Consider the following 25,518-nt stretch of genomic DNA (forward strand, 5'->3'; position numbering starts at 1 on the left):
ATACAGTTAAAAATAATTGAATTAAGCTTAGCACAAGCAAAATGTGATTGCGTTTTATAATATAGCATAAATTCATTAAATATTTATTATTTTAAGTACATGCACAGTGCCTTTAAATATAGTTAAAATAGATTTTGTAATACTTTTATTAATGAAATAAAATTAAAGAAATTTGCAATTCCTTCGGACACTGGGCGGTTCTTTATATATTGTTTTTTTTTTTGGCAAATTAGAAACGAATAAAAGCGTTTATTCTTAGTAGTTTACATTTTAAGCTAATCACTGTTTAGCCTGTGGGGGCAAATAAGATGCCGATGGTTGCGTGTATAGCAACTTTGCCATCCGAGTAGCGCATCAGGGTCATTAGCTTCAGCATGCGCAGCTCCTCCTTGTCTTTATCCTTCTCCCGATCTCGATCCCGATCTCGATCCCGATCCCGATCCTTATCCTTATCCAATCCTAAGCTCTGCATGTGCAGTGATGGGTGGTGGTGATGCTGATGGTGGTGGAGCTGCGAGCGATTGGGATCTGCTGACTGGTCGGGTCTTTAAAATACTCAAGTCATTAACGTTCTTTAAAAAGCTTTGGTTCGCTGACATTTTCTCGCACTGCACGTCCTTCTTCAGCTCCTCCATGTCTCTCTTGAGTTTGGCCCGTCGGTTTTGGAACCAAGTGATGACCTGTTTTGAGAAAGTGAATATGTAAGATACTAATTTAAGCTTCCCAGAGAGGATAATACGTTTGAAAGTCAAGGATGTATTACTTATTACCCAAAATTCCCAATAATGAGGCATATTTCCACAAACATAGATATCATTTAGTAGTATTTAATTTAAGTAGTATTCTTGACTTGCAATCGTATTTTCCCCCTAAGCTAACCACCTACAGACATTACAATACTCACCTGAGCATTGGACAGGCCCAAGCCGCCGGCTATTTCATCGCGATCCGCTGGCGATAGATATTTTTGGTATAGGAAGCGCTTCTCCAGCTCGAAGATCTGCTGATTGGAGAATGCTGTGCGGGACTTGCGTTTCTTCTTTGGATTGGATCGCGTGGCAAATATGTTCAGCGTGGCGGGATCTGCAATGCAACAAGATTAAACATTAAAGACGGTATCAGCAAAGGCATCGATTCAGTTAGGTGTGATTTTCATGGTATCGTAAATTATTGAGCGATCAGTCAACTTTTTATATGCCTCACACGTATGGTCGTAAAACGGAAAAGTTTATGGGGCTTTTGGCCTAGTAGGAGAGTACCAGGTTTTGACCTTTCCCCAGCGATCGTTGGGAGGATGCTTTAATGACCGCATTTATGACCGATCTCTACGCATCCACTGGCACTTTCGATTCAATCAGTGAAATGCTCGTGGTTAAAACCATTTCAAACACACAATTCGATGGAATTCATAATAGACAATCGACACCAACAAATCGCTGGCCATAAAGGCAGGGGATTCTCTAGCTTCTTCGATTTATGCCCTCGCTTTTTATTGGCCACAACGCGTTGAATGATTTCCCCTGTGTTGTTTTCTTAAGCGATTTGCTGGGGATTTGATTTGATTTGGATTGGGATTTTGATTTTGATTGCCGGTATTTGTTTTTGGCATGTTTAAAGGTAATACGGCGGCTGATTGATGTTTTTACTGGTCGTTTCTTCTGTTCCTTTTTTTTTTTTTTGATTTTACGAAAGTATTTGTTGGCGGAAATGGCTTTCAGCCCAGTTGTACCCATTAGATGCCAGCCCAACCCCATTAGGTATTGTTTATTTATCGCGGGCAATTCAATTTTTGCGCCTTTCGGCTGAGTGTGTTTATTAATGTCCGATATTTATGCGCCAGCGGAATGATCGCGGTGAATGAGTAGAATGGAGTGCTCAGGCAAAGTATCAGCGGAAATGGCTGTTGCTCGGTTTGTTTATGGGGTTGAATTTTTGGGGAGAGAAAGATATATAGGGATATAGGGAGGGATGGGTCTCAGGAAGTACGAAGATGGCAGCTGCGCATTGGAAAGCCTGTCGGGGCAATTTCAATGTTGCTAAACATGTCCGACAAATAACAATTAAGACACCCGAATTTGGTCCTTGAAATGCAGTGTAAGGATGACGGGGTAGATTCCTTCCCTCTTCATTATTATACATTCCTGTGTCCTTGCGGTTAAAGTCGAAGTTCGGGTCCAAAGCCATTTTGACACTATCCCGGCGTGTTTATTGTGAGGTTAGATAATCTACCGTTTTGTGAACGCCCTTTGCCACAAATACTCAGGGGTTGAAAGGATATTTGGCGGCAGGAAGCATTTTCCATAAACAGGAGCAGGAACATGAAGAGTTAATTAAAGGTAAATGGTTGGTATGCCCTCAAGGCATTCAAAATGTGCGTGAGCAGTGTCATCGAAGGGGTTTTGCTAATACGTTAAACAAATTTGCTTAATGCGAGGCTTTAGATTAGTTTGCTATATAATTACTGGGTATCTTTATGATAATGAATTTAACCAGACTAAGGAGTGAAGTCTCTTTAGTTTCACTTATTTTTTATGAACTTTGATGTTTAAACAGTTATTTAAACAAATTGTTATTAGGTTTATAAAGTTTATTTTATTAATAAAAATTTAATGATCAGTCTAACTTATCTAGAATCCACCGTTAAATGTACCTGCAGCGCCCGCTTCATTAGCCAGCTCAATTTTCTTCATTAGCCAAGTTTAATTTGGCCACCACTTGCCATCAATACCACGTCCTAGCCACGCCTCTAATTAAAAGCCATGGCAAGCCTTCTCCTGGCCAAAAACTGGTTGGAGCCAGCGATGTGTTGTGGGTGTGTTTTTGGCCATTTGTTGAGCTTTATTAATTAAGCAAAGACTCCAGTTCGGGGGGCTGGACCAAGTCGGAGCCTGGTTAATGGCTTAACCCACATGCAGAGCGTATGTCAGTTGCGGGACTAACAACCACCCAGACGGTGTTAAAGTGCACGGCTATTTGCCGAAAGAATTACGACCTGGTCACCCACCCACACCGCCACCTCGACGTGTCGTGGTGTCCAACAAACAATGTCATCAGCATAACTAATCATTGTGACAGCCGGCGGAGAGTTGTCGGTGACACCGAACCACCAGGCCAAGGAGCTGCTGCTCCTGCTGTTGTCTGGAAAGTAAGCATAACTTATGCCGCCCGGCAGCGTTGCTAATTGAGACACAAACAAAATGACGCATTGTCCTTACGCAAGTGGGTTGGGTCGCCTTCTAATACCGGGAATAGCTACACTCGCCGAAAGTCAGTCTTTGAAGATTATGATGTGCCTTTTAGAGTTAAAAGAAGGTATTTTAAAAGGATCTTTTCATACATTCTAGGTTATTAACGAATAACATTTTCTTAGTACTTTGAACTGGCAAACAAAACAGCTTAATCTTCCATGAATCGGAATAGCTGATAGGATTTAAAAGCTAAGAATCTGCTGCTTATGGTTCCAAATGATTTTCAGTTATAAAGTAAATTTAAAGGAATAATTTTAACTTATATATAGTCTATTATATGAGGTGATCACAGATTTATTTTTCCTAAATGAGTAAATATATATTTTTGGAAATGGGAGGCGAAACATAGACATTTCTATGTCTTTTTGAGATCTTCTGAATGAGGTAATTGTAGGCCTTCGTTAATCCATTTCTTCTTCAATTCTTGTAGTTGCATGAAGGTAAAAGGTTGCTCGCCATCACTTATATTTAATAACTATTTAAGTTGTAGATTTGAGATATCAAATAAGGGTCGCCTTTTTATGTTAGTTAATAAGATTCTTAAAATTACAATTTAATAACTATTAAACTATTCTTCTGGCCATCTAGCACTAATGATAAACATCTTCTCTTGACTGACAAATGAGTCGATTGTGACACCTTTCTAACCACTGAAATTTCTTCAAGTGCATTAGCTCAAAGCGATTCGAGATGGCGTGCCTTATCAGGGGCCAATCTGAGGCACAGACCTGGTGCGCATGGTTGATGGTGTGGCTGGTAATTAGGCAAATTAGCTGGACTCTGCTACTGGGAGGCACATAAATTAACAGCAATTAATTAAATGCTCGCTGCTTAAATCCAGATCACGGCCAGCTCTTCCGCTCCGCGCAGCCATTGGAATTCTTTTGGAAAATGAGCTGCTGCCCAAGTCGAAGCCAGAATAAGGCTCAAAGTGCCAGGGCAATTATGTTGATTAAGTCCGAGGGCGAGGAACGATTCAATTAAAGCCAGCTCCAAATCAATCAGCCGAGATCAGCCAGAGGCCGAATATGTGGTGGTAATGGTAATCTCCAGGGGATGCACGCATAAAGGCGAACATCATAATAAAAGGCCGTCGAGATCACAATCTTGAGATACTTTGGCTCTCGATCGGTGCTACCAAGATGCGTATCGCATCATATCGGATAAGGCTAATGCTAATGCCCAGGGAATATGCTGGCTTCAATGCTGAGCCACAAGGTGCCTGCTGTTCACACGCTCTTCAAATGCCTCGAATAGCAGCGGACCCTTTGAAAGATGAGTTGAGCTGAGTTGGTAGGTAGGTAGGAGGTAGGTAGCCAGGCTCGCCTGGATTTGATTTGGCTCGGAGGAGAGAACCAGGCCAGAAGCATGACATGAGGAATGCGATTCGGGCTGCCCAGCGGAAGACTCAATTAGAAGCTTGGACTTTTCGGGGGATTTACGACCGCAAGGAATTTCACATTCTTCCAGGGGTCCACTTTGGACTCGTCTCACTAAATACCTGCCAATAGCTTTATAAGATTGCCGCCACCGCAGAGTTATGACAAAAACCGGCAAAGGACAAAGGCGACCTTCGGTTCCTTTTCGAATGCAAAAGAGTTGGGCTAAAAGCGCTAATTATGGCCAGAGGAAAAGAAGACGGAGCTTGAGAGCGGCAGACCACAAATTGCGTTGTCCAGAAGCTCGAAAGCGTAATCAAAAACTAATTTTAATCCTGTTTGGGGTTCACTCCCGCATTGCTTCCACTCTAAAACCAAATCCCAAAAAGAAACACTGAGAAACCCGAAAGATGAGGAGAGGCCTCTTTGTGATCCGATCGGATCAGAGATCTTTTTAGCGGTAGGTCCCGGTTAATTTATTCTAAATGGCTTTCTGAGATCCCCGAAACAACACGAGAAATTTACTTATGACGTTGCCGGCGTCTCTCATTCTGCCTTTCCAATAGGAATATATATACATATATATAACCGCAGAATCTGGCAACTGGAATCCGAGATCCCAATGATGATTCAGACCGGATCAAAGTCGATGGCGGGCCCTGCATATTTTTCTCACTTTGGCGTGTCTGCGTGTTGTTAGCAATGAAATTGATGAGTTCGAGCAGGTTATAAAACCCGATACCTTTTGGCTACCTTTGTTTGCTGGCTCTTTTATTATTATTATTGCTGTTGCTGTTGCTGTTGCTGTTGGTGGACCTACGAAAGGCCGAAACACAATAACACAAATTAATATAAGAAGATGAGACAAATTTAGCCGCCGACAAAGTGAGCTGGCCACGGAGATTCCCATTATCATTACGGATCGAAGGGGAGCGCGGAGGGGCGCAGGGCGCAGCTCTCCATAACGAGAAAGTTATAAATTTTGGTATTTTCTTTTCGATAAATGTATATTCAAGCTGGCCGGCGACTTGTCGACTGGTGGGGTCTCTTCGAGCCCTGAACTCGAAAACTGTCATTGTTGGCCGCTTGTTTACACCATCGTAATGCGTCCAATAACTTTTTGTATTTTGTTGTCATTTGTACCGCCCCTGAGAACTTGGAACTGACTGGATTTTTTTTTCAGGTAACCGGAGTTATTTTAAGTCCAAAATGGACGTTTTGGGAGAGGTGCTGATGGGTCTGCTAGAAGGGATTTAAGTCTAAGTGGCATCAAGAAGATCAAACAGATAAGATAGCCATCCCTCTCAGATAATATTTCATAATATATTTAAAAGTTTAAGCTTAGGATGTTTTTGGAAATGTCAATCTTGAGCGGTGGCGCTCTTAAAAATCAACCAAAAAGAAACCAATATTAAATTAAATACTATTTTTTATATGGTTTTTGCTCTTCGATATAATTTCTATGTGTTTGAAGTTGAAAAAATGATTTAAATACATTTTTCAGTAACTTAAAACTCCCTAAAAATGTTATACTTATAGAGAGGTCGCCCCCCCATAAAATCCGAAGATCTTCAGGCTATTTGAAATTACTGATTACCTTTGAGCATAAAGGACTTTCTCTGGGGTTTTCCCCTACTGCCCCTTCACTTAAATTGAAATTTTCGTTCATTAAGGCAAAGCGTATGGGCCCAGCGTAAAGATTTCATGTTCATGTTGGCCCGCAGCTATTTTGATTGCGATATTACATCTTGTAAACATTAACATGGCCAATAATTTCCGAGTGCACCGGCAATTTGCGGAGTGGAAGAACATGTCAACGGTACCTGGGGGCAGTAATCAGACTTTTTCGAGGGTTAATTTCTTTATACATGTATCGAACGATCGGAGTTTCGGCCACTTTCTTTTCAACGAACCCCCGGGACTTGCACTTCAATATAAACGTAAACATAAACTGGTAAACCAACAAACCGTTTGCGCACGATGTTCACTCACTTTACAGGGCTTCAAAATTAAGTTGGTATCATAAAAAAATATGATAAAAGATGAAAAAGTTGGAAGGAAAGAATAAATCAGTAAAAATTCTTTATCGTTATGAAGCTATGAAGTAGCTAATACTGCTAATTAAATCAATTACAGGCCACTAAAGATCTAACAACTTTCACTTGTAATTGCCAGTGAACTCTTCGGTCGACCCTCGACTTTATATTTTGATTGATTTTAATGGATGGCAAATCAATTGCAACTCCGACGCAGCGAAACAAAGCGCCGAAAACGTGGTCATCCTTAATTCAATAATGAATACGTAAAGCCCAGACGATTGGAGTCCCACAGAATGCCATCCATGGCCACACACCGATTCGCCTCCTCTGGACACCCATCCATCCAGCCATCCAGCCAACCATCCATCCCAATCCCGATCCCCATCCTTAGCAACGGCTACATGATTCACGATCGGACCGTTGCGCATGCGCTACGCAAAAGTTTTGGGAAGGAGCGTGGCGGAGGGGAAGGGGAGCGCAACGCGTCGGCTCCGGGACAAAGTGTCGGCTCTCTTTGATCAGCACATATAAAATACTATGGCCACGCCCTCTAAAAGGCAGATTAAACGAGATGGCGCTCGGGCAGTGGGCAAACGTATACTTAAACTTAACGTAACGTAAAGAGCAATGAAGTCAGTCAGTGTAAGAGTCGAGAGTCGGTCGAACACGAAGCTGCAGACTGGGAATCGAGATCAGCGGGAAGGGGACGAAGCTGGAGATGGAGATGGAGTTGGAGATGGAGGGGATACGGAGCCAGTCGATGGATCCCAGGCGGTAGACGACGGTGTTGTCTGCAAGAACCATGTTTCGACGCCTCCCGAGGCGCAGTGGGTTGCAGTTGTAGTAGACAGTGGGTCAAAACCATAAATACGTCGATATAAACCAATACTTTTAAGAGATAGTGTTAAAAAGTTATGTCCCATGGGAGTTATGGTGGATTTTATTTTCCAGAGTTTGTAGAAGCATTAAGAGTAATGAGTTAATTAAGATCAGGCAGGTTTAGGCTTAAAAATTACTTTGAATGTGCAAGTAGAAAGTTCGTTAAGTTGTATTAATACTAATATTATTATTAATTAATTAAACTATATACAAATCTATAAGTTTATTAAGTTGAACTTTAAGGCTATAAAAAATAAAACTAAAGAGAAACCTACCAGTTATGAGGATACTTTTATTCTAAACTAAAATTGATATTAACTTTACGAAAATATATATTTTTCATCTATTCTGCTTAATATGGCTCGGTGTTTTATCATAAACTTAATTAGATTTCAAAATATTGAATCAGCCTCTCCTGCATTCATGATCTCCAATAGTAATCTAATAATCCTTCAAGTTCCTAAAATATAAACTTTATGACTAACCGTAACGGATTTTATACCACTGTGTGAGCTTCGGTTGGTCGGTGCGAGACAATAAAAATTACGTAGCATTGCAATTTGGACGCAGAACAGCCACCCCTGACACCTCTCCCCTTTCCATCATGCATCCTACTACATCATTTTTATGTTTGCATGCCCTTTAAGCCCTCCCGATCTGGGGCGGCGGCGGCATTTGGCGGCTGGATGTTAAGTGAAAATCTGGGCTTGCAATCGCTAACATCAGCTAACAATGGTCATCATCATTAAAATGCGATCAAAGGAAGGCGGCGGTTGGATGGGATCCTGCGCCCTGATTGAGTGACCTTCCCCAACTCCGACTTCTGGACCATCCTCCTCAGCACACACGACTTGAATGTGGGCCAGAGAGCATGGGCTCGCTGGCTTAATGTCTTTATAAGTAGCATGTAGTCTATGTTGTTCGAGAAGAGGGATGCCAAGAAATATGCGCTGTAATCAAAACCGTTTAAAAAACTACACACTAATTGAGTTAGAAGTTCGTTGGGGGCTTTGAACTGGCCGACGGATCAAAGGTGCCGCCGCTCTATTGGTGGCACAACAATAAGCGTTGACAACGGCATGTAAAGCCAACAATGCCCCAAGCAGCCACTAGATGAATGGATACCCATCCCCAGCTGCTCCACGCTGCTGATGATGATCACCATAACCATAACCATACCATCGTGATCGCTGAGCCGCTAAACTTGCCCCAAAGACATTGTACGATAGTTTTGACAACTCAGCGAAACCGAAGCGGCGGCAAACAAGAAGAAAATCCATCGAGGGTCTTATTAATGAGCGGACACCAACAAGAAAGCATAGGTTGGGAATCAATTTTAAATTTGATTAAATGTGAATAACTTATGCACTGAGAGAAATGGATAACTGATAGCAAATAGCAAACAAGAAAGTCATAATAAATAGATTTCTTATCTTAAGCCTAGTTCAGCGATTTTTTACCTAACTTTTACTTTTTATAATAAATTGGATTAGCAGCCAATTACTTTTCTAAACACCTTTTAAAATAACAATTAAATTATTCTCAGTGCACTACCAAATTAAGGATTTCAAGCCCAATATCGTTGATATTATGACAAGCTGTCATAAATTACAAATTAATGTAATGATGCGCAGGCATCGAAGAGAGAGAGAAAAGAAAGAGAGTTAGGAGACGGAACCAGAATCTCCGAATGACTTCCTCAACTTGGGACCAACAGGGTCGTGCGATCGATCGATGGATCGGATCGGATCGTGTAGATCTCGATCTGGGCCTGGATCCGATCCCGATGCCCATCGATTGTCCGTGGCTTTGTGGTTCTTTGGTTCTGGGTTTCTGGGCGGGGGTCTTGGGTTTCTTCAGGTGCCGGCATTGCCACCGCCATTGACTTGCCTACCTTACACCTCGCAGAAGCGAAGATCAAAGACGGCGGTGCCGACTTAATAACATAAATTAATCTTCTCATTGTTGGTTTCCCTCTCCCCTCCATAAAGAGAGAAAGGGAGAGCGTATGGGGTTAGAGAGAGAGAGGGACTAGTGCCGGTGCACATGCGTGCCAAAAAATGATACAGTAAGAACACGCTATGCTAATCCGTCGGTTGCCTAACCAGACTCTGTTAACGCACAAAGCCAAAACGGCATTTAATTTGTTTTTAGCTCGGTATTTGGCTCCGATTCGATTTCATTCATTATATCGTTGCGAGCAATGATTTTGTAGCTCCTAAGCGGAGATCAAAGCAAACAAGCCGCCGGTTGATACGGCCAACAGGAGACTGATAAGCCAATACACTTGGGGAATTCTAGTGGGTTTTTGATTAAAATATTCTTCTTCTTATTTAACACAATTTAATTAAAGAAAGAATGCCTTCGAGTCAGATTAAAAGAAAATAATTGATTAATACAAAAATATGAACTTGTGAATCGAAGTCCCTTTGGCTTAAAGGAAGTAATCAGTCAACTGTGAAAATAACGACTTGGGAATTATAGCCAGATTTGTTTAATGGAAGATTTTAGTGATCTATGAATGGTGGCTGAGGAAACTACCTTTTTAATAGTCATTTTTACACTGAAAGAAAGAGTTCCACCCATTTTAGGGAAAATTTCAAAAGTTTCTAAAAATGTCTGATTTCTTCTTATTTTAAATTAAAAATATTCTATTATTTTATAATATACTATATAATATTTTCGAAGTGATTTGATTAATTCCTATTAGGTATGAAAAGGTAAACATTTCCCTCAGTGCTAACTTGGCAAACATGCTGCGGACGGTTTTTGATCGAACGGCAATGACGACGAAAAGCAGCCAACGAGCATTAAGTATTTGAAATGACTTGGCCGGGCATGGCTGGGGAAATGAAACGAGCGCAGCAAATTAGCTAATCAACGCCCATTAGTAGTAAGGTATTGGAATTTATGATAAATTTCCGTTTAATATCCATGAGCCTGGTCCACAGATTGCGGCACGAGCAGAACTCGCAACTCAGGAACAAGTTAATTTTGCCAAGGAATCATATGTACCTAGCCTACCTATACCTACTCCTGATCTCCTTGATCTTCGATCCCGCCGATCCCGAAACCTCCAGTGATAAAGCAGGCATCTTTATAACACGGCGATCGCACAGCAGGACGACTAACAAGTGCATCTCTCATCGCAGTGTGCGCCTGCGCGCTAATAATACATAATTTTCTTGTAAAACAACAAACCGCTGCGCATCGTTATCATTATCGTTATCATTATGGTGAATTTTTATGTGCGCCTGCATGTTGACTGCCCGTTTTCGACAACAACAACAGCACAAAAAGAGAAGAAAAAAAATAAAGGCGTTGGCCCGCTTGCAGTTGGCAGTTGGCAGTTGGCAGTTTTCAGCTTGTAGTCGCCAGTTTGGGGCGACAACGACAATATCGGCTAATTTATGTTTATCGATATAGCCGGCCAGATAAGCGGCTTTAAGCAGGAGCAGTGGGCCGGGCTCGTAGGTTTTGTTTTTAGTGGTCCCCATAAAATGAAAGTTCACTGCCGACTGCCGTTGCTTTTAAGAAGGTGGAAAAATGTCACTTGGCTACCAGCTGAGAGGCACCAAAAGCTATTTGACTTTAAATAGAGTTTGGCTTTGATGGTGGTAGGTAGTTTCAGAAAAAGTGGTCTTAATGTTAACGTGTTATACAGGATATATAAAATCATTAATTCTGCAGTCTTTCCAAGCGCTATAGACATTTCTTTAATTCAAAAATTGGTTAGGAAGTTATATAAAGGTGGTTTCGGTTAGCTGCACAAAACCCTCATTCGATCAGTTGTGGGTCTGGTTTTGACCAGGTTAGAGCCACAAGATCTCCAAAGAGTGTTGCAATTTTTTGTCAGAATTCGATATCCTGAAAATTTTATCAAAGAAATCAGTACTAGTTAGTTTTACTCGAAGATTTCACTGAATCTTGAAATCCAAGTCTAAATTTTACTGTAAAAAGAAATAAAAAGATCACTAAAAAATTCTGATAAATTGCAATGATGATTTTTACCCACACAAAAAGTTTGCCGTTTACAAATTGAATTTCTGGATTTTTTCTAAGGATTAACTTTTAAATACCATAATTCTGGTCAAAAATCATCCAACTTGAAACCACGAAAATAAAGACATTCCTATGAAGTGAGAAGTATACTAATTACCCAGCCTGGTCAATATTAATTCGAGCTCAAATAGCCAGATCTTGGCATCCGATAACCGTTTTCGGATCCTCTATTGACTGGCCTGTAGAACGAGTTCTCTTTATGACCGATCCGAGCCATTAGCCATAACAAGCGACCATTTGCATGGCGCTTTTGATGTGCGTTCGTGTTACGAGGGCCGTAAAAAATGTGTTTTGCATGTTGCACCAAAAAATGGAAAAAAAAATGAGAAAAACTAGTTACGGTTATGTGTATAATTACGGCGACAGCATGTTGGCATGACAAATAAACTGCGAGCGAGACCATAAATTAAAGTATCAGAATGCGTGAGGAAGTGGGCGGCGGGGTGGGGCACACGCAAGGCGTCAAGAACGGGATTGAAAATGGAAATTGGCAGGACGACAAGCGGGGGAGAGAGAGAGAGCGAGCGGTTGAGGCTTAACGGCAATGGCCACCTGACGACAAGTCTGAGCCAATTGTTAAGCCGTTGATATATGCCTGAAATATGCCCGATTCCCTACCGAGTGCGTGCCTTTTATATATAGGAGTAGACCCGACATTCGGGCTGCAGTGGGCGTGGCACACATTTTGCCTTCGTAATTGCAAGGCTCGCCGGATGACAAGCTAAATAAATTAACAATGAATATTGTGCAAATACTCTGTATTTTTTTGTACACATCATTGTCTACACTGTGAGAGGGGAAACTAACTTTTCTTCTCAGTTTTGCCGGCTAAGGAAAGGTGTATTTATTTATTAAGTAACAAAAACACTGAATACAGCATGTATTTTACCTATCCCTAGGATAACTTATAAATTAGTTTTCATATTAATGTGCTAAAACAAGATATTTTTCTTGTTTAAAATTAATTAATTTTAAGGAAGAGTTGAGAAAATACTTTTAAATGCTGTAAAAACATTTCCTCAAGAAAACATTATGCAAAAGCTTTCACTTTGACTGTGAACTAAGCATTAGAAAATTGTTTTATTATTTATTTTATGCTGATTTTAACTGGGAGTCTATCGTATATTAAGGCCATTATGAAATCTCCAAAGGCGAGTTTGTAGTCTGCAGCTGCGAGTTAGGCTGTCCCATTTATGGTTTGCTGCGTTAACGGCACTGAAAACAATGCCAAGATTTATTTAATTACAGTTGACGCGCACATCCACGCACACAGCAGCACAGTTATAATACAAATTTACGCACAAATATGCAAAAAGAAAAAATAATAAGAAGAAAAAATGCAACGAAGTTGAATGCGTCGCTCTTGGAATTTATTTAATTAAATCTACGCCCCGTTGGCAGCCAACTTGGCTCTCAGCTCCTCGAATCGGCCAAATGTGCATAAATTCAACAGTTTATGCCTTGGCTCAGCACCAGCGGCAGCCGCAGGCGAAGTTGCAGTTGCAGTCGCTTAAGCGGCCATTACGTATACGCAGCGTATTGCGGCTAAGAAAACGCGGCTAGAAATTATGGCTCAATGACGGTTTCGTTGGCGTTTACAAATGTGCGTATTTGCCCGGGGGAAATACAGCGGTCATTGTCAATCGAAGTGACATAAAAATGCAGTTAATTTGGTATCCGAGTAGGATGAGAACAGGCTTTGATGGCGTCTCTCTTGGCCAAATGGGTCTAGTTTTAACCAGCGGATGCCAGGAAGGTCATTAAGATATACTTATGTTTAGGCTGGTTCAGTGGCAAGATAATCTAAGGGTTAAGAAAACTTTCAGACATTATTGAAAACCAAACTTTAGCTTTTATAGGTATTAATATAAAAAACATTACTTAAAAATATATATTATTTAATAAAGGATACATACGAGTATAAAAAATTTGTAGTTCCTACGTTAAATTTGATTCTTGAAAATAAAAAAATGTTGGCTTATAAAATTATTTAATACATAGAAAATTTATAAAGTTTATGGTGGGTTATTCTCAAATTTGTAACCTTAATTTTAGTTAAACATTCTTTAAAGTTTATTTTTTTATCTTAAATAATACAATCCGTTTTAAGATTATTAAAGATAAAATATATCATTATGGATAGGAACATCTTGCCATAAAGTTTTGTCTTAAGTTAGTAAACCACTGTTTTCGTTTTTAAAATAAAACCGTTTAAAGCTAAAGAAGACCTTTTCGTACTGTCACTTCTTGGCTTTATTTTTTCTAAGACACCACTCATAATAAGTAGTGTAAAGAAAAACTCTAACTATTGATACTGTTTGGTAAATTCAATCAAACATTGTCGGCTAAAATCTCAACCTATTAGATTTTACCAAGATATTTTCTGCGGTGTAGTTTATTCCGGGAATGTTTTCTGCTTTTGGATTTTCAGTGAGCGCGTGAGTCCCACGCTTTCTTGCCAAAGGAGAATTTATGAAAAATTCGTGTTATTTCCTACGTATTTCACATCAGAGCTCGCACAAGTCGATTCGATACACTCGCACATATAATTGGTGCTTTTGTGTCTGACAAAACTTGTTACGTGGGCCGTTTATTTTTGGCCAAATTGAAAGGGAACGGCGACCACGAATTGGGTTACCAATCTTGTTAGTGACATCGATAGTTGAAGTGTTTTTATTTTAAGAAGACTTTCTTAGGGCTAAAAGGTAGTAGTTAATGCTGAAGAAGAGGCAATCGAATGAAGAGCTCCTTTGTTAACGCGCTGCTGCTCTTTAGCCTTCTGCCTTCCACAGTCTTAAGTGGCCTTAACAACATCTACAACAACCGCTGACTGGGCCAACAAAAGCACATAGTTAAGCATAATTTAATAGATACGCCGCTCTCGGCTGGGGCTTTGCAATCTCTTTATGGTTGACACTATTGTCTAGGCCAAGTTTGTACGAGTATGTGGTGCCGTCATAAAGTGATGAATGCATTATTATTATTGTTATTGTGCCTGCCTGCTGTACATTGTATAGAGCTGTGCATACTGTAGTAGTGTGGCTGGCTGGGCCTTTGTTGAAAAGCGTTAATTGAGTGTTGCGAATGTGCAACGGCAATTGAAATTGTTTATGACTTGCAGTTGTTGTTGCTGTTGCTGTAGCTCATGTTCAATAATGTAATGCAACTGGGACTGCTAATGGAGGGGCATGTATACCTCATGCTATCCTGCACTTGGCTAATCGGCTAATCAGCGGCAATATCTGACTAATATCCTGGACACCAAAGGATACCGCCGACGGCTGCTCTCTCCTACTTGACAAAACACTCGGGCCTTCCATTTGGGAGCTGGTAATTATGCTTTATTAAGATGCAATTTTCATTACTGGAATCGGGAACAGGGACTCGGGAATCCGACCCACTTGAACTCAACTGGATGGCTGGACTGGGTTTGGGGTAAAAAGACACTTGACGGCGACGACGACGACGAAGCGTATCGGCCAAAGAAAATTTTGTTTCTTTCTTACATTTAGTGGTTTTTAATTGCCGTAATTAGCGAGAACTGGGAGCTGGAAAGAGATTCAAGTGCATTCTGAAGTGACGTCTGCCGGGTGTGTGTTTTCCCAATGATGGCCGACAGAAGACGGAAGCAATTGGATTGGATTCTGGAGTCTGGGCCATAAAGATACGCCATAAATTAACACCAAACCGATTAATGAAAAGTGGCGATCCATATCGCCAGCACATGTTTTGTGTCCGACGACCCAGTCAGGATATTGGATATTGGCACATTAAAATCAATTAACTGGCCCGATCTTTGATGGACGTGGTTCTGGGTTTCTGTGGGCCACGAACTGAGACTGGAACTGTAACTGGCACAGATCTCCGGCTGGCATCTTAATGAGCCCGTTTTGTTTGATCGCCAGTTGATTATTTGGTAGACGCCGTGTCATAAAACTTTATGGCCATTTAAATGCTGACTAGTAATTTGTAAAGGTGTTGGCCCAACGCGATCTGTGGTCTAAGCGCTTCATTACGGCCAGTTTTGCATTGTAAATGATTATATACTGGAAGAGTAGGGGTTAGAAAGTAAATTGGCCTTATTAACTACTATTCTGTATTAGTTTTAAGTTCGATAAACATTGTATTAACTTTGAGTGATGTAAACAGTTGGCTAATTTCTATGCCTGAACCTTGAATTACTTAAGTTAAGTAAAATTTTGTTCTGTGTACTAATCCTCCAGTTTCTAGTTTAAGTAGTCAGCACCATTTGAAGTCAAAACAGTTTATGTATTTAGAAAAACAAAACCATTGAGGGCAACCCCCATTCGATTAGTTCTGCTCACCCGCTCCGCTGTTATGACAAATTAAACTTAGCATTTAAATGCATTTGAACTTGACTGGCTGGATGGCTAGATGGCTGGCTGGCTGGTTGGCTGTCTGGTGGCTGGCAGTCAATTAATTAATCGAAAAACTGCCGAAATTCCAAAGCTGTCAGCCCGTAGACATGTCCGTGAAATGATAAACTCCCAAGCCCAGAAAACCGTCGGCCGATCCCCAGACTTTTAGCCACTTTGGCAATAAGCAAAATGAGCAACCCTTGTGCGCCTCCTTTTTCTTCATTTTGTTGTTGTTTTTGTTGTTGTTGTTCATTGAGTGTCTCTTTTACATTCGTTAGTTGCCCATTGGCCCCTGGCATTTATGTTTAACACTTTAATTGTGATTACAAGCTGCAATCAAACAGCAACGAAAATAAACTAAAGGTTGGCTCAGTTCTCGGCTTTGGCTCTTCGACTGAGTGACTAACTGACTGGCACTGGCACTGGCACTCGAGCCAACGGCGGTGGTTCCTTCCCCTTCACTCTTAACGTGGCTTATGTATGCATGTTTAAGCAGCAACTGCAACACCTTTTGGCAACAACAACGCGTCATGTCGCTGGCTTTATTAAATTACTTGTCAAAAGTGCATACACGAGCTGGAGTTAAAGTTAAAGCCCGAAAGGGGAAGGGGGGCGTTGCAATGTCGGCGGACATGAAACAGCCACGGCAACTAAGCATGTAGGTACACGGAGAGAAATTAAGTTAAACTTATATATGAAATATAAAAATAATGAGGTTTATTAGAAGTTTCAATAATGTTTTACGAATTGAAACGATGATTCTTTCTCAGCTGAAAGGGGAAAATAGGTATTTCCCATGAAACCTGTTGGGAATTATAAGTTTTCAAGATCAAAAGCTTCTTAAATCATACATTGGGTGAAAATTTCAATATAAATAATTCAATCAATTAAAATGAATTCCTTTAAAATATTATTATTAGAAGAACTGGATTAATGATTGAATGAAATGACAATATTTTTCACCGTGTACCACACTCATCTGCAAATAACCAAAACCCAAGAAATACAACGCCTTTCGTTGGCATAACGAGACGTGTCATAACAATTCTGCACTGCAAAACAAAAATACAAATGAAATCGAAAACGAAAACGAAATGCCATGCTAAAGAAAATCAATTAAGGCGAACATTTTCGTTTTCCTCCCCGATTTCCCCCCGCAGCTGTACAAGGGGGATTAATTAATCTTGTCAACGATTGCAAGTCATTTGCCATAGAAACAGCGGCAAACATCTCGGATAGTCAAATTCATTTTCTTCACACTTTAATAAACGATTACACAAATACCCACCAGCACATTGGGGTTGTTGTTTCGATGAAGGTGTTAAATGCTTTGTTGACATTGCCAACAGTAGCACATAGTACTATATGTATATATAGCGTATACCGATTCGGGGGAAGAAAACATTTTTCACAGCTTCCTTCGATTTTAGCGTGAAGTTTGTCGTTCGCGAGCTGCTTTATTGCGGTGATTGTTGGTGGTTGGTTCTCAGTCGTGTTGCGTGTAAATAGCAACTCCAACATCAACAACAACATCCACATAGAAGCTACTTCTGCTTCTGCTTGTTTTTCCAAATCACTGAGTTTTCCTTTTCGGTCCGAAATTTGTTATGCCCTTCGTCTCTGTTGTTTTGGGTGAAGTTTCGAATATGTTCCAGCGAAGGGCTGAATATGTTCTTTGATGTACTGACAATGCGGGCGGGGGAAGTGTTTGCCGGGCAGCGGAAGGGGAATGAGGAGGCGTGAAAATGACTTAATACACTAATTAGAGAAAGTCAATCGTCGGAAAGGAAATGATTTTATGCATCCGATTTTATTGGAATTATTGAGAATTCGTGGTGATGATAAACGAATGCATTTAGAGAGCAATTTATCTATAGACAAATTTAAAAATGAATACATTTTTGAGATTTGTTTGAGGAAATTTTAAATTTAACTTTGAAGTTTCTTAACGGACCAACCTGTTAATTCAATTTTCCTTTCAGTGGAAAAGTATTTACTTTTATGGATATGTTAATATGTTAAGAGCTACGAAAAAGAATAGTACTAATAAAAGTTTTAAACATATTTAACTAAAGGTCTTTTAGATATTCCTAACCTTTAATTTCATTTTCTAAAAAGGACCCTTAAATATTCATAACACATTTTCACCCCTATGCACCATCCCATCAAGATTGCTTGCACTTAAACGTAATATTTTTTATCGATATACATTAAAAATCCGCTACGCTACACTTTTTAAACGTTCTTTGATGATCCTATGACTGCTAGCCTTGACGAATCCTGTTATATTACAATGTATCAAACGATACTCGGGGCTCATCAAAACTGAAGTGCAGACATCTAGATGGACGGAATGGCAGCGGGATGATTCGTCTGCACCTGTCGGCGCAGCGAATGGTCAAAAAAAAAAAAGACGAGAAGAGCAGACACCTTGCAGGCTGGAACTGAGATCGGAATTCTTGGGGAGGAAGTGGAGTTCCACCCTGGGCATCTGCAACTGGGCATTTCCCTCGCATTAATGTCGCCCGATCCGTAGCTGTGAATAATTTCCCCATCCGCTTGGCTAGATCCTCCCCTTGGAACTCCGATCCCCCTGCCTTATCCTCGAAAATATTCTCGTTTGTTCGGCATCGCTGCTAATGATTTCAATGCTTTAATTTATGCTGGCTTTTCAACATTTATCATCAAAGACTCGGCCATATAAATATGATTTGTCGCCGTGCATTTTCACGATTATCATAGAGACTCCCGCGTCCCCCAGACCCACAGTTCACTTGGAAAAACCATAATAAATAATCGGAAAAAATTAAATTAATGCAGTTAAATTATCATCTTAGGGTGTGAAATATTTGTAGTTTTCTTGATATTAGGGAATTTGACTTTCAATAGTATAAATCCCTGATGCTTAAACACAATTTCCCTTTTCCCTAAGCAATATTTTCTTTAAGTGTCTTCTTAGATCTGCACAATGGCCAACACCTAGGATGGAAAACTGGTTTCGCCAGACCAGGCGCCAATTGACCCACATACTAAAGCAGTGTGCAGCTGGAAAAGCCGCAAGGAAATGCGTTTTCCCCTCTGAGCCTTCTTAAAGCCCACCTCGAATACCATTATTCCTGCTGCAGTAGTTCGTTGGGCTGTCCGTGAACGCATCAATCTCGCGCTCTGCATTTCCTGGCCAAGACCATGGACTGCTGGACTGTTGGCCAAATGCAGTCGGTTGTTGTTGGTTCCGCGGGGTCAGTGGGGAGTATTTGCCCCTTGGGGCCATGTGCCAGGCAGAAAATGCGTTTTTAAATGGCTTTTTATGCGTGGCGCGGGCTTTTGATGTTCGACACATGCCGAAAATTCACAGCTCGGGCGGTCCCAGCTCTTCACTCGGGCCAGTGATTAATGTTTGGCAAAAACGCGAAAATGCGAATGCGAATCGCAGTGGGAACGCGAATGTGAATGCGTTTTTAAGAACTTTGACAAGGTCCTGACTTGAATGCCGCATTCCAGCCCCTTTTCAGGGTTCATTTGTTACACGGAGAGAAATTATAGGTAAAATTATATAGTATATATTTATATATTAAATGATGTTAATAATTAGATGTATATTAATAAATTAATACTGAAATTATAGCATATGTGAAAATGGGGTTTAGATGGGAAATTTCGCGAATTTCTTAAGGAAATATATAGAAAAGTTTATAAGATATGCAAAGGGTATTTTATGAAACATAAATTACCAAATATTATTAAGAAGTTTTCAAATATAAATGTTTATAAAGATGATTAATATATTTTTATACTACTAGGTAACATGCTTAGTATGAATAAACTATTGTACTTGTTTTTCTAATTTTCATCTTTCTTTTCCCTGATTTCTCTCCCTGTAGGCAACCCTTTTAGCATTTGGCAACAGTTGGTCCTTGGCCTCCCATATGGCTCTGATAGAGTTATTACCGAAATGTACCGCTCCTTATCCTGGCCAACTCTCGATCTCGTTCTCGTTCTCGTTCTCACCTCTATCGCTCCATTCTGCCAGTTAAAAAGTCGCTTGGCTAATTCTCTCATTTGCTGGCTCTTGTGCAACTGTCGATGCTTGATTTTCGCTTGTCTTTATGATCGGCCTGCCGGCTTTGATCTTGACGCCGAGATGGACCCCTTTCCGCCCGATCGCGGGTAATGGAATGGTCAGAGGAGAAAAATGCAACTTGAGCTCAATTAGTGCTCATCAAAAGCGTGCAGGTAACACCTTCAGTGCGTTGCTTTCGCACACCTCTTCGGTATCTGAGTATCTGTAGTGGTAGTGGTGTATCTGAGTATCTTTGTATCTTTTAGCTACACAGATATATCTCCTGGCCAGACGTCACTTGCTGTTCCTTCTCCCGACTTCTCTGACTTTGACTCTAACCGGACCAAGCGAGGTATGCAATTTGCTTGAGGGGTGACCCATGATGATGATGGACCACCCGAGTGGTACCGCTTAGTATGGTATAATGTGGAATACCACGGCTTCTTGCTGACTAGGTGTCCATCCCTGAGGGCCTTAGGTTAGTGAAAGCAAATCAGCCAGTTAACCATATATACTTTTTTAAAGCCCGCCACGCAAGTCTAGCTGCTGGCTAGCTGGTATTAATGCTAATACTTTATGGTTATCCAGCACGCAAACTCATATTTCTCTGCCACTTTTACTACTGGCGAATTATAATTTCTTGAATAAAAAGATTTTTGAGGCGCAACCGTTAATTAGAGAATTTATGCCGAGCGCCGGCCAACTTGTCAACTTGTTTTCGGCCACCCGAAGGCATTTTTGCAATATTTCATGCATATTTTATGCGACGTTAGAACAGTTTTGCGCCCGCAGTCATTTTTCTCGATTTTATTGAGGCAAACGAGTCGTCTCTCGCCTTATAGCATTTAATAATAATAAACAGATATAGTATGTGTGAATATACTATATACTACTCACTGGCTGTGTTTTAATGTCATTAACGAACATTTTGCTGAAAACGCTGTGCAGCTATTAATCATTTGAAATGAATTTATATTCTAGACTTTGGCGGGATTTCTTTTTGTTTGCTTGATTTATGTGTAGTCTGAACTCGCAGCTTGTTGACTTTTGCCAGAGGTTTTAGGCTATTGAATGGGTTTCTGGGGAAGCATTTAAAATGAATGAAATTGCAATTGTAAGTTTTTAGTTTGAAGTGTTTATACGCGATGGATGTTTAGTTTATAATAAACCAATATAAAATCTTCCTTTATATAACAATAAATTAACACCGAACATTTGTTATTATCCAAATGGCTGTGTGCTAAATTGTTTATGGGCTTCGATGCACGCAGCACTTCCATTTGTTTTATCAGCGGACTAGATTTTAATAATACTATACACGACGATCTCGAGGCAAATATTTGAACAGCAATTACAGGGCAAGTGGCCACTAATGCGAAAGATGGGAATCTATCTAGAACAGCTGATAATATATAATACCTATATAGAGGGCGTTATAAGCCAAGGCACGCCATGTAGAATCTGAAAATGCTATTACCCCAACCCATGATTGGATATATATATATATATTTTTTGGACCGGTTATGGATCGTTTGATTTGACGTGACTGAAAATTACCTTCTAACAGCTAGCTGGGATCCATTTGCTTGGTAGTTAGCACACGACCTGTGCCGATTTCCAATTATAACTATAATTTATGCTCAATCCGCCACTTATTTACATTTTTCGACTTTGCTCCCATTCAAAATTAAGTATACGTCTAGTTGAACTAATTAGGTTTGACTCTTTGGGCAGCAGCACAACAAAAATAAAAACCTCACACCCTGAGCAATTTCATTATTACTTTGCTCCGCCCCGCGACCTTTTCGGCCCGCATGTTGTAAAATGTTTACACTGCTATCTGTCAAATCAACTGTCAACCCGAAGTGCCATCATCATTCTGAGTTTTGTCTGAGTTTATTTGAGTTTGTTTCAGTTTGTATGGCTATCTCAGGGGGTCTGTAAATGTATCTGGTTGCGGTGCGTTTTGTGGTTCATGCTCGGCTGGGTCGCTGTCTTCGGTCGTTTGGTCTTCTGCGCCTCTACAACTGCCATTGCCGCCGCCTTTTGTCAAGTGGGAAAAGTTTTAGTAATTAAATTGTAATTAGGGATGCATCCGCCGCTCAGTGCTGTGCCGTTTGTGCGTTCAATAATGCGGCTGTCTGTGCCAATTGTCTTGGCGTTTCATCAAGCCAGCCAACAGCATTTCAACGGCAGCCAACGACAGCCCGTGCTGATCACCCCTCGACAGGGCTTTCTTTGTGACCAAGTCACCTCCCCTTTGTTCGGCCACTAATGCTAGGGGTATACCCTGTAAAATGGGGAGTTGTGAGTCACTTTTATATCTCTTCTTGAGAACGTTTTTCTTTTATGTGCTTAAAATTTATGGTATTTAATTTTAAGAATAGCTAATTAACGCTTTATTAACTTTAACACGTTTTTAATACGTGGGAAAGACGAATAAATGCATTTTAAGGTAAATCCAAAAAGTCTTTAGTTTAGGATGAATAATAAATCTGTATAGGAAGGGCAACTTCAGAAGATAGAAAGTAAATTGAAGTAACTATTTTAAAACCCTAAAGAGAAGGAATATTTATAGCTCAAGTCAAGTAAGTTCTTAGACTTACACTTATCATTAACTTATTGAAAGCTAATTTACCTGATATACCCTCATCTTCATAATTTAAAATTTATCAAAAGGGTAACTATATTTCGGTGATGACAAAGCCCTAGTACTCCTAATTGACGAGACCTAACGACAGGTTCATTGTTCAAATAGCTGCAACTTTTCAGCCATTTTCATTGTAATTATTTTGTATATACCTCATGGCCTGGCTCTTTGGTTTATCAGCTTGGCAATCGTCATGAGCGGTGAGCATGGGCTAAAGTGGAGCTACGTACGATGGTGTTGCAATGGGAGTTGTCGCTGCTCCTAATTACCAGGCGGAAGTGCCTCAGATCTCTTCCCCCTTAACTGGCCGGTTATGGCTTTTGATCAGTCAGGAAAATTGCCCAGCAGGAAGGGTCCATGTGAATCCCCTTAACTCCTCTCTCTGCTCTCTACAACACCGGATGCTGTCTTGGGAAAATGTAATACAATTTTCGCAAAACTGCGGCGCTTAAGTGCAGCTCAGCGATAATCATAATCATCTCGGGCGGCACTCAATGCCAGTAGCAGTTGATCAACCGATCAACCGATCAAATCAGCTGATGCTGATTAGATGGCTCTGCTGCTCTGTGGCAATGTTGCAATCCAGCAATACGGCAATCCGGAGTGGAGCACGAACCAATTGCCTGCTGTACGTGCGCCGCGTAAATTCAATTTCAGTAGCTGATGAACAAAGCGCAGACCATGGGTTCGCTGATGGATTGCCGGCTGGTGCACTTGAAAAAAATGTAGACTAGTACTGCTTTCCCTTTTCTATAACAACTTAATACAACTTGATTTTTATTTCCCTCTTTATTTTGTGTCTTAAAATTGTGGATATTCAAAATAAAGACATCGTAATATGTCGAGCAAAGTTAAAGTTTCCTTTTTCTTTAGTTTTTAGAGAAAAATATAGGTAAAATATTTATAACCATAAACTTAACTCTTAAGTAGCTTCTCCCTCTAATTCAAGCGGATTGCGTTTTTGTTTCGAGTGTGGGATGAATCGGTTTGCGTCTGCGACTTAACGAGAAATCAACGCCGCTAAGCAAATTATGCCGAACGATACGCATGCGCCAGAGCCATCAGGCTGACTATAAAGTCTGAATCCGAGCTATGGAGCTCCATCATATCATCGGACTTGGGGTATTGGCTGAGTCTGGGTCTGGGTCTGGGTCTGGGAAAGGCAATTGCCATCAAAAGCGATGCCGAGCGAGAGCAGCCAGCCGGCCTGAAATTGATTTAGCCACCTCGCCAGCCGACCAGACTGACCTCACTACTGTTTTTACGCCTTAAGCAGAATCTCATCAAGGCGTAATGACAACAATTGATCAATCGCTGGCCGGGCTAATGGTTATGATGGGTCTCGTTGGGAAATCAGTTTATATTAAAATGTAATTTGATTGCGGTTGTGTGAGCAGAGCAAAATGTGAAGTGAAGTCGTGCTGGTGAGCGTTGAGTAAGTGAATCAAAAGATTACAAAAGCTAGTGGCTTTTGTTGGGCAAGTTCAGAGGGAAGATATATATTACACTGCCAGAAATCGTTTCTTTCAATCAGAAGATTAATGTTGTATATTTTTGGTGTAGTTTAACAAAAAGTAAGTCACATAAAGTTGAAGTTCATTAAGAATTAAAAAACAAAGTTACGGCAATACCCCTGTACTCACCTTGTTCTTCGTCAAAGTTCTTGGTAGACAGCTGAAAGAGGGCATCTAGAGGAGTGTCTCCATTTGATTTTCCTGCCCCCGTTGCCTGCTCCTCCGGCGTCTTCTTCTGAGCTTCATCGCCAACCTCTTGGGTGGTGGTTAGTTTTTCCAGTTTTTCCACCTGTCTGGGACTGCAGCAGTCGGTGCTGCCATTGCTACTACTGGATCGCTGGGAACGTTCTGAACTGCCGTCCTCGGAGGCGATGATCGCGGGATTCAAGGTCATGTGGCGGAGGAGATGCGCCTGGGCTTGAAAGTGCTCCTGCAGCTGGCGCTGATAGTCCCAGGCCAAGCGCTGCTCATAACTATGTAGTAAAGCGGGCGACAGAAAAGGATGCAGTGCAGCTGGCGGGGGACAAGTCTGCACGAGAGGCATTTGTAATCTTTCGTTGATTAGCATCAGAGGAGCAGGAACTCCAGGCAAAACATTAGGAACTGTATTCCTTTCTGGCTTCTTCTCCTCACGACCATCTTCGTCTTTTCCTTTTCCCAGGATATCGGCTATAGAAAAGCTCTTGATCCTTACAGGTGATGACTTTTGCCGTTCATTTTCCAGGCTAACAGGACTCCTCAACAGCCGCAAACGCTTCATATTCACGGATCTCATGGGCGGCGGACTGGGTGAGCCCACCGAAATCTCGGAGTTGGCGGGACTGGGTGTTCTTTGCGGCATCTTCAGGTGGATTTTGTTCTCAGCCACTTAGCACATCCTGGCTATAGGTTAAGCGTAAACGATTAAAACGCGTCGGCAAAAACGCGCGGCTGTCACACGAGAAACGTCGGCACAACGTGCAACACAAACACCAACAACGAAAATGGCTCGTGGAATTTGTTGCTAATACTGTTCGCTTCTCTCTCCTGCTCTCTCTTTGGCTCTCTCTCTCTTTTGGCCAACAGAATGCTCTCAACTGGTTTTTGGGGCTCTTCGAAACTGGTTGGCACCCATGACGTCACGGACTCGCGCAGCTGCGCAGCTTGTCTAATTGGAAGTGCCGCCTCGCTCTGGCCAAAGGGGGCGGGGCAGTAGGAAAGAGAGAGACATAGAGTGAGAGAGAGCCAGCCAATGGACCAATGGCAGTTTGGCCAACATCATTTCAAGCCCCTTTAACCCCCTTGAAAAGTCGCTGTCAACATGCGAAC

At 41.1% G+C, this 25,518-nt stretch overlaps 1 protein-coding gene across 1 annotated transcript; it reads right to left on the minus strand.

Moving 5' to 3' along the window:
* Nucleotides 1–25,174, minus strand: LOC108115065 (homeobox protein Hox-C9). The gene is given in 5 exon segments (XM_017226313.2): nucleotides 1–336; nucleotides 338–545; nucleotides 598–680; nucleotides 905–1,083; nucleotides 24,340–25,174. Coding segments are annotated over 5 exon segments (1,239 nt in total). The 5' UTR covers nucleotides 25,052–25,174; the 3' UTR covers nucleotides 1–279.
* Between the last annotated feature and the right edge of the window lie 344 nt (nucleotides 25,175–25,518).

The sequence above is a fragment of the Drosophila eugracilis genome, unplaced genomic scaffold (assembly GCF_018153835.1).
Source record: "Drosophila eugracilis isolate 14026-0451.02 unplaced genomic scaffold, ASM1815383v1 contig_974, whole genome shotgun sequence".
Classification (NCBI taxonomy): domain Eukaryota; kingdom Metazoa; phylum Arthropoda; class Insecta; order Diptera; family Drosophilidae; genus Drosophila; species Drosophila eugracilis.